Below are 10,444 nucleotides of genomic sequence, written 5' to 3' on the forward strand. Positions count from 1 at the left end.
CGAGAAGGAAGGGAAGCTCACTGGAGCTTTAACCCCATCCTCTTCAAAAATCTTTGGCCAAATCAATTGTCATATGATATACTATTTATCAACCTCGAACGTCCGGTCTTCTGTTTTCCTGTATTGACCGAGCGGTGAGGTTAATTCAGCAAAACCGAAGTTTGTGGTTTCCCCGTAAACTAGTTAAAATAGTTAAGATGCAACCGCTAACTTTAGTCAAAAGCTCTGCACAGAGAGATTTTCATTTGACTCTTAAAATCCAAGCTAACGTAACCAATCACAAAAGACACGGGTGATCGAGTAAACCAATCAAATATTGCATTAAGCACGTGATTGGCGTGAAGCGCGGGAAAACGAGCGCGAGCTAGTTACGATTGATTGGCTTTACTTCTGATTGGATGAGAAAATGGCGCGAGTGTTTCAGTAACTAAACAAGAGACGTGGAAATGGAAAACCATAGTGAATGAGCACAACCTCTATCACTCAAGCTAAAACGCTCTCGTATCACCTTTTTCTACCGAACAACAGGCCGGAGTAGATTTCTTTGTTGCCGTCTTCCCAACAATAACCCGAAATGACAAATGAAAGAGAAGCAGACTGTAACCAATGAGACAACTCGTTTTGTTAATAAGAGTGAAGGGATTTCCCCAATGAGTTTAGGTCATCATGACGTCTTCTAAAGTAAGTTGCGGTTTTCATTCATTACAATGAAAACAAACAATCATGCACGAGCCAGACAAGTCTTTTTCGCTTTCAATGAAAGCACGTTTTTCGTTCAAAACCTAATTTCGCATGAAGAAATATTGGGCTGGAAAATTTTAGATAACCGGCGTTCTTAGAAAACCATCAGGTTTATTAAAATAGCTGAGAACACGCAATGTGATAAAGATCAAACTTTTCCCCTTTTTTTCTGAACTGTTCCCCTCTGGAATAATCGAATTGTTAAGATTATAAAACAAAACATGGACAACTCACGCAACAGTAGCCAAAAGGGAAAGACTTGTCTTTTTCCTGTTACCCCGTGTACGGTATTTCGAATCCGAAATGAAAATTTCCAGAGGCCATTGTCCTTCGAAACTGTCCCCTTTTAGTTCGCAATTTCAACGTCGGAGAAATTTAGTGAGAATCCCGCATCGCTACACACTAGTAAGAGCTTTGTTCAATCTGGGAAGTAGTTTATATAAATGGACTTCTCTTCTTTAGAGTTTTATTTTAATTTATTACTCCTTTAAATCAACAGTAATAGCCTTATGATCACGTTTTCGCGATAAATGCCACGCAGATATAGTTCTTCACACTACTTTATAATTACTTAAAACTCCTAACTTCCTAATGTATATTTAACTAAGGGTCAACGCTTCCCGGCGAACTATTTACAAAATGTAATTACAAACCTAACTGTTAAAAATAATTTCAATTAAACTTCAATTTTTCAGTAGGAATTTAAATTCACATTTGTTTGGCTTTTTATGTTTCTTCTAAAGACTTCTAATAATTGATAAAAAATTTACTTCCTAAAGCTCTTTCACTCTGAAAGCTGGTTCCGTAAGAAATGCCCTGTACACTACGTTGTCGACCCAACTTGATTTGCTGAGAATAATATTCTCTTTCTAAGTCATGGTAACAATTGTTACTAAGTGTCAGTCGTTTTAGGTGCCTTATCTACAAATACAAGAGGACAATTTGGGTCGCGATAGCAGAGGTACGATAGACTGAAAACACCCTTAACTTTAGCTTTAGGTATTTATATTTCAAAAACGGCGCGGTGAAACCCATGTATTCTTTATTATCGAATTTTGATAAGGACAAGATGCAATTATTGGCAAAGTTTAAAAAAATTCTGTACATGGGGCTCAGAGCTACCTTTAATTTTCGAATAAATATAAGTATTAAAAGCTAAAATTAAGAGTGTCTTTAGTAGAGGTCATACTGATGCTATGGTAACCTATAGTGTCACGAAAATGATAACAACGTGTTCATCAATGATTGGGCAGTTTTATGGCTCAATGATTATAGCATCAACAGACAAATGTGCTTGTAATGAGTTATCAAAACCATAGTCCTAGAAAGTGTTGGAAAGTGTTCTGAGCTACCTCAAGTTTCAACTGTTCTTTGTCTGAAAACAACTTGCAGGTAATAGCTCTGGTAAATCATTGCATACTTGTGAGTAAAACTAGTTTTTGCCTCAAAAATACCTACTAAACAAAAAGTTGAAACGTTTTGCGTAGCATTTATCCCAGTTTGAATCCTGCTGCTGAATGATTAATGGTTAAAAGGGTATTCAAACTGTTTAAAAGGGTCAAATTACATTACTAAGTGAGATACACCACTGGCTTGAAAACTGTCTTTTGAGGTCATTGTGCTTTGTCTTTCTCACTTGTTTCCGCTGGTTAGTCAGTCAGTTCAACCAAGACAGCTGACAGAGAACAAACAAACAAAGTGTAAAGCTATGAAAAAGGCTTGTTCGGCTACGTCAGTCAATCTCGGTTGAACGTTTTCTAAACAAAGCGTTAGCTCATCCCCTGAAAAGCTACATTTGTCTAACACGTAAATAATCGTGTTTTTCGTGTATTATCATATGCATGGCACCACCGTTAAATCTATATAAAAAGTGAATAAATCAAAGAAATAAATTAGTTTCCCATAAAACGTTACGATTAATTGAAAACACTTGAGAAATGTGAACGACATTACCTTGTGGCTTGTGCTTCCTAAATTTCTCAAATGTACTTCGCAATTACAAGACACCATTAAAATAATATGGTAGTGGCTTCGTTATTTGTTTGATAAAACGCAGTATAAAATCATTGTCATTCAGACTTTAGCTGGAACCATGGAAGTTTCATTGTACCATTTACAGCTGAATAGGATTTATATCTGAAATTTGGTCACTAAACGTTGCATATCAGGTTATTGCGTAATTTCATGGTCTCTATTCTCATCGAAAGCAGGTCAGTTATATTAGAACACCATGTCCGCTGGAGAAGAACAAAAAACTATAATAATCAAATAATAATCACAATTACTAGGAACCCTTTGTTAGGAAACAAAAAAACACTTTTTCAAGTAATCTTACCTTACTTTGCAAAATTAAAGGTCACGTTATCTCCAATCAGTATAAAAGGCGCCCATTGCTTCACGTCAGAGTAGCCGTTACATCTCATCCACTTCATGGCCTGGTGAAGAGAGTCACTAGCGCTTTCGCCACGAACAAGGTGGTCGTAGAAATGACTTATCAACTTCTCTGTTGAGCTGTCTTCTAGGGCCCACAGTGACACCAACACTGAGCGTGCGCCAGATCCTAGGAATGCTCTAGCAATTCCGACCGCTCCCTCGGCCTTAATCTCTCCACGTGCACTATGGCAACAGCTAAGGACTACCAGTTTAGCTCGCAGTTTAACCTTTGAAATGTCCGACATTGTCAGTAAGTAGAGTCCTTCTCGAGGTATACCGTTAGGAATGCGAATAGAAGGTGCCAGGGCAATTTCTCCTCTTTCTGCATCACCGTGAGCAGCCAAATGTATCAGAGCCACTGATTCCATCGCTTGAAGCACTGCCTGTTTAGTAGCCTGCTGTCCTAGTAAAGGCTCAACACCCAGCTTTCTTCCTACCATCTTTGCTTCCTCTTCTGCACTAGGCAGTCGCGAAACGGGCGTAAGACGTCCTTTGAAAATCACCTCGCCAACATCAGGATTCCCCACTATCAGTGCACCGGTCTGGCTGTGATAGTCTGCTGGACTGTCATGGATGAGCCTGAGAGTTGTTAAAGAAGGGGCGACGCGGATCTTGAAAGTCTCGGATAGCGTCTTTCCACTTTCATCAGGCAATGCGGTAAATGGAATGTTGTATAAAGTACGATCAGGAACGATGATGATCTCTGAGCCGTCAAGCAAGTCAGCCACAGGAGCGATGATTAGTTTGTAACACAGAGGAAGATTCATTTTTGGACCTTGGTTCTCTTTACTTTCATTTCCAAATCGGAAACCTTCATGGTTGTCATCCTCGTATGATTTTGACTCCCCTTGTACGACATTTAAAGACACATCCTTGGGTAGGTCCTTAGGTGACATGTCAAAACTTCTAAAGCTTTTGGTGGCAAAAAAGTCCTCCATATTCTGGGCAAATCGTTCGTGAGCAATAGCTTCACTTCCTTTGATCTTTCGGAAATGTTTGACTCCGCTTCTTTTAAGTATCCAAAAATATATGCTGTCAGAAGAATAGGAGACGTATAGACAAGAACAATTAAGTTCTTTGTCCATTATGCTTTCAATACCGGACCATGTTTGAGGATTAGTGGAGACTGGATTCCTCACAGAGTACTTAGCTGACATTAAATCTGCCAAAGCCCTTGCCTTGCCAAGCTCTGAAACATACAAGGCTGCTTCGGGATTTTCGGTTTTACAAAGCAATGTACAGAGATTACGGTAGGGAGAAATCTTGCTGTCCGAGAACGATATCTTCCATTGATCGTGATCTTGTAGGGAGCCGCGTATTTTCTCGCATTTTTCGATACTAGCAAGTAAGTAGGAGATAGCTTCCTGATTCTCTCCTTCTTGCACTCTTAAGCGTGCTAGTCCGTAGAGCGATTGGAAAAGCTTTAAAATATCGCCGATGTCTTCACTTATCCGACGCGACTTCATAAAATGCTCTTCAGCCTTAACATGTTCCCCATCTTTGAAAAGAACGTTTCCTAACAGTAAGCAACAATTGGCTTCTGTTGCTCGGTGTCCAATTTCTTTACTAATCGCAATTGCTTCTTCGCAATATTCTTTAGCTTTGACACGGTCACCAACTGAGCACAAGATATATCCTTGCATTAATAAAGAGGCGGCTTTCTCAGCCTTGTGTCCAATTTCTGATGCGATCATAAGTGCTTTCCGATTATAACTGTTAGCCATGGGATATCTACCCAGAGAGTGAAATAAAGCAGCGAGCCTATTGCAACACGACATTACCCCTTTCTTGTCACCAGTTTTTCTTTTGATCTCTAATGCTCTCTCAAAGTGTTTGTTAGCTTCATCTTTTTCGCCAACTGATAGATACAGAGAACCAAGCATTGAGTAGCTGGAGGCTTCTCCATTTCTGTTGCCAATTTCTTTTGCGATCGCAAGTGATTTTTCGAGATGTTTTCTAGCCATGTGATACTCGCCAAGTAATCGATACACATGTCCAAAGTTTCGGTAACAGGCGGCTTCTCCATTTCGGTCACCGATTCTTTTTCGAATCGCAAGCGATTTCCCGCAAAGTTCTTTAGCGTTTTCATACTCGCCAACTGATTCATACACAGTTCCAAGGTTTTCGTAAGAGGCGGCTTCTCCTTTTCTGTCACCGATTTCTTTTGTGATCACAAGTGATTTCTGAAGATGTTCTCTCGCCTTGTCATACTCGCCAACTGATTCATACATGTTTCCAAAAATTCTGTAACAGGCGGCTTCTCCATTTCTGTCACCGATTTCTTTTTTGATCACAAGTGATTTCTCAAGATGTTCTCTCGCCTTGTCATACTCGCCAACTGAGTGATACACATTTCCAAGATTTACGTAACAGGTAGCTTCTCCATTTCTGTCACCGATTTCTTTAGTGATCACAAGTGATTTCTCAAGATGTTCTGTCGCCTTGTCATACTCGCCAACTGATTGATACACAGTTCCAAGATTTCCGTAACAGGTGGCTTCTCCATTTCTGTCACCGATTTCTTTTGTGATCACAAGTGATTTCTGAAGATGTTCTCTCGCCTTGTCATACTCGCCAACTGATTCATACATGTTTCCAAAAATTCTGTAACAGGCGGCTTCTCCATTTCTGTCACCGATTTCTTTTTTGATCACAAGTGATTTCTCAAGATGTTCTCTCGCCTTGTCATACTCGCCAACTGATTGATACACAGTTCCAAGATTTCTGTAAGAGGTGGCTTCTCCTTTTCTGTCACCGATTTCTTTTGTGATCACAAGTGATTTCTCAAGATGTTCTCTCGCCTTGTCATACTCGCCAAGTGAGTGATATACATTTCCAAGATTTACGTAACAGGCACCTTCTCCATCTCTGTCACCGATTTCTTTTTTGATCACAAGTGATTTCTCAAGATGTTCTCTCGCCTTGTCATACTCGCCAACTGATTCATACACATTTCCAAGATTTACGTAAGAGGTGGCTTCTCCATTTCTGTCACCGATTTCTTTTGTGATCACAAGTGATTTCTCAAGATGTTCTCTCGCCTTGTCATACTCGCCAACTGAGTGATACACATTTCCAAGATTTACGTAACAGGCAGCTTCTCCATCTCTGTCACCGATTTCTTTTGTGATCACAAGTGATTTCTCAAGATGTTCTCTCGCCTTGTCATACTCGCCAACTGATTCATACACAGTTCCAAGATTTCCGTAACAGGTGGCTTCTCCATTTCTGTCACCGATTTCTTTTTTGATCACAAGTGATTTCTCAAGATGTTCTCTCGCCTTGTCATACTCGCCAACTGATTGATACACGGCTCCAAGATTTGTGTAACAGGTGGCTTCTCCATCTCTGTCACCGATTTCTTTTTTGATCACAAGTGATTTCCCATGATGTTCTCTCGCCTTGTCATACTCGCCAACTGATCGATACACAGTTCCAAGATTTCCGTAACAGGTGGCTTCTCCATTTCTGTCACCGATTTCTTTTTTGATCACAAGTGATTTCTCAAGATGTTCTCTCGCCTTGTCATACTCGCCAACTGAGTGATACACATTTCCAAGATTTACGTAACAGGTGGCTTCTCCATTTCTGTCACCGATTTCTTTTGTGATCACAAGTGATTTCTCAAGATGTTCTCTCGCCTTGTCATACTCGCCAAGTGATCGATACACAGCTCCAAGATTTGTGTAACAGGTGGCTTCTCCATTTCTGTCACCGATTTGTTTTTTGATCACAAGTGATTTCTCAAAATGTTCTCTCGCCTTGTCATACTCGCCAACTGATTCATACACAGTTCCAAGATTTCCGTAACAGGTGGCTTCTCCATTTCTGTCACCGATTTCTTTTTTGATCACAAGTGATTTCTCAAGATGTTCTCTCGCCTTGTCATACTCGCCAACTGAGTGATACACATTTCCAAGATTTACGTAACAGGTGGCTTCTCCATTTCTGTCACCGATTTCTTTTGTGATCACAAGTGATTTCTCAAGATGTTCTCTCGCCTTGTCATACTCGCCAAGTGATCGATACACAGCTCCAAGATTTGTGTAACAGGTGGCTTCTCCATTTCTGTCACCGATTTGTTTTTTGATCACAAGTGATTTCTCAAAATGTTCTCTCGCCTTGTCATACTCGCCAACTGATTGATACACAGTTCCAAGATTTCCGTAACAGGTTGCTTCTCCATTTCTGTCACCGATTTCTTTTGTGATCACAAGTGATTTCCCATGATGTTCTCTCGCCTTGTCATACTCGCCAACTGATCGATACACAGTTCCAAGATTTCCGTAACAGGTGGCTTCTCCATTTCTGTCACCGATTTCTTTTTTGATCACAAGTGATTTCTCAAGATGTTCTCTCGCCTTGTCATACTCGCCAACTGAGTGATACACAACTCCAAGATTTGCGTAGCAGGCAGCTTCTCCATCTCTGTCACCGATTTCTTTTTTGATCACAAGTGATTTCCCATGATGTTCTCTCGCCTTGTCATACTCGCCAACTGATTGATACACAGTTCCAAGATTTCCGTAACAGGTGGCTTCTCCATTTCTGTCACCGATTTCTTTTTTGATCACAAGTGATTTCTCAAGATGTTCTCTCGCCTTGTCATACTCGCCAACTGATCGATACACAGCTCCAAGACTTCCGTAACAGATGGCTTCTCCATTTCTGTCACCGATTTCTTTTGTGATCACAAGTGATTTCTCAAAATGTTCTCTCGCCTTGTCATACTCGCCAACTGATTTATGCACAGCTCCAAGATTTTCGTAACAGGTGGCTTCTTTATATCTTTCACCGATTTCTTTTGTGATCACAAGTGATTTCTCAAGATGTTCTCTCGCCTTGTCATACTCGGGAACTGATTTATACAGAACTCCAAGATTTGTGTAACAGGCGGTTTCTCCATTTCTGTCACCGATTTCTTTTGTGATCACAAGTGATTTCTCAAAATGTTCTCTCGCCTTGTCATACTCGCCAACTGATTGATACACAGTCGCAAGATTTCCGTAACAGGCGGCTTCTCTCTTTTTGTCGCGGATTTCTGTACTGATTAGTAGCGTTTTCTCGTAGAGTTTTCTCGCTTCTGCGTATTTGCTTTGACGGAAATACATTTTTGCTAGATCGAAGCTTAGATCATATTCTGCAAGTTTTTCTCCACTTTCACGGTAAATCTCGAGAATTTTTTCTGCATATTTTATGGCATTTGTGTTGTTGTTGATAGCACAATAAGCCTTCGACAATATCAAATACAACCTCTTGTAGAATAATATGGCTATTTTATCGTCTTTGATTCCTGCTTTGTGTTTCAAGATGACCAAGCATTCCTTGCATATTTCGATGCTCTTTAGAACTCGACTGGTGTTGAGAAGGAAGCAGGCAAGTATGAGGGCGATAGAGATGGCTTGTAGAACCTCGTCCATGTTGTTCATGTCAAACACTTCTGTCAGAACTAAATGAAAATTACAGTCAAAACAAATTTGGCGCCAAGTCTGTTAAGACTAAATGTCAGTAAAAATCAAAGAAAATTCTAAAAATGTGGCCACGGTCGAAAAGTCGATTTTACTCATAATTTGCCAGTTTGAAGGCCTAGGTAAGTAACTGAAGGAAATCAAGTTAGTTGTTTTGAAATATCCAATATAACGGCAGAAATCCACGAAAAACGGTTATCGCACCGAAAGCTCAGATTTCACTTCGCGATAATCCGAAATTTTACACTTTTCAGCTTCATGCTACACAGTCGTTTACATCGCTGTGAAACGTTCTCAAGTTTAAATGTATACATTGATTCTTCCTTAATCAAGAGATAGTGATAATTTTTATTTCTTGTGTTTTCTGGCCGAACTGAGCCCCGATTAAGTAGACATACTTTTCTAATTAAAACAAAAGTCAAAAGTTATGTAAATTCAGTGAGGAAAAAAGCTGACCGGTAGTGGTTCAAATCGTCTGATATTCTAGCAAAAGACAGTTCAGTCGATGAATTTTAGGCTTACGGATTCATTTTTGTGGGATCTACTAGCAATTTTGCATGAACGCCGATCAAAAGTCGAGAAAATTGCAATTCAATCCCTTTGAAATTTGCAATGTAACGCAACACGCTAAAATAGGTAAGCCATTCTTGTTGGCTTGAGACAGGAGAATCAAAGCCTATTAATGTCTTTTACATTTGAAAATCTTTAAAAGTAGTATTTAACTTAAAAAATCGCCGACAAGAGTTTAAAAAAAGAGAAAAAGAAACACCAAACTTTTAAATCGCACTCTCCATCTTCTCGCTGCCCAATGTGACGCTCGAGCGATTTTCAAGGGAAACAAATTTAAAACCATTTTTTCACCGCTCAAAATGAGTCAAATTTTAATAACAAGATCTTTGTTTTTGATGTGCGAAATGATGCATTAATAAGAGAAGATTGCCCAGTTAACCCGCCGAACGAAGTATAAAAGGTCCCAATAGTATATACATAGTGGAACGATGTTAGGGATTACAAGCTTTATGCCGTCGTTAGCCAGTAGGAGGCTATCTATTTCCACGAAAAGTTAATGTTGTATCGATAACCAAGCAAACAACGCACTTATCAAAGAAGAATCGAAGTAAGCTGAATGAGTTAGAGACGCCCCGCGCGAGTTCGTTCTTCAATACGGTGGAATTTGTGCCGGCACGCAGTTACGGTCATACCGCTCATACAGTGTAACAAGGATATCAAAAGCCACCAAGTCCTTCAGATTTTATCGCATCGTGAAGAATATTTTTGGCGAATGTGTGGGTTTCGAGAAACCGAGAAACTTCTTGGAATCGACAATCTCATTGATTAGGTCAGGAGCCCATGACCGGCTCCTGATTAGGTACAGGTCCAGAAGTTGATTCATGTCACTCAAGGATCTGTGGAAATTACACACACGGCAAATGGAAATTTATTCAAGTTCCTGAATTTAATAGAAGATTCAGAACAGTTCTTCCCTGTGGGCTCAGGCGCGGCAGTGACGACTGAAGTCTTTGATGAACAAAGAACCAGAAACTCTCCTCAATGATAACAACGCATATTCCGCCTTGACTTTCACCTGCCGGCTTGTACTTTAAAATCAGTTTGACCAGATAAAAAGCAACACGCCAGTCCTTGTGCTAAAAGTTTTCATCATTGAAGGAAGTCGAGGTAAGCAAATACTTTAGGAATAATAAATAAATAATTTCCGTAGTTTTAACGGTCACACCCTTAATGACTAGCCAGAAGCAAGGTAGTCCTGTTCTGGCCCTCTCCATGTCACGCAACGTCGAGAG

At 40.0% G+C, this 10,444-nt stretch overlaps 1 protein-coding gene across 1 annotated transcript; it reads right to left on the minus strand.

The window, feature by feature from the left end:
• Positions 1–1,190: 1,190 nt before the first annotated feature.
• Positions 1,191–9,511, minus strand: LOC149096562 (uncharacterized). Its single transcript, XM_089281062.1, has 2 exons — positions 3,077–9,511; positions 1,191–2,416 (listed from the first exon to the last, which is right to left on the minus strand). The coding sequence occupies exon 1, from the start codon at positions 8,601–8,603 to the stop codon at positions 3,078–3,080; it is 5,526 nt and encodes a 1,841-aa protein (XP_089137188.1). The 5' UTR covers positions 8,604–9,511; the 3' UTR covers positions 1,191–2,416; position 3,077.
• Positions 9,512–10,444: the final 933 nt, after the last annotated feature.

The sequence above is a fragment of the Orbicella faveolata genome, unplaced genomic scaffold (assembly GCF_042242905.1).
Source record: "Orbicella faveolata isolate gen_17 unplaced genomic scaffold, um_ofav_v1 contig_48, whole genome shotgun sequence".
Classification (NCBI taxonomy): Eukaryota; Metazoa; Cnidaria; class Anthozoa; order Scleractinia; family Merulinidae; genus Orbicella; species Orbicella faveolata.

Bases quoted from the DNA above. Each gene is read 5' to 3' on its own strand.
- LOC149096562 (XM_089281062.1), bottom strand. From the start codon at position 8,603: ATGAACAACATGGACGAGGTTCTACAAGCCATCTCTATCGCCCTCATA.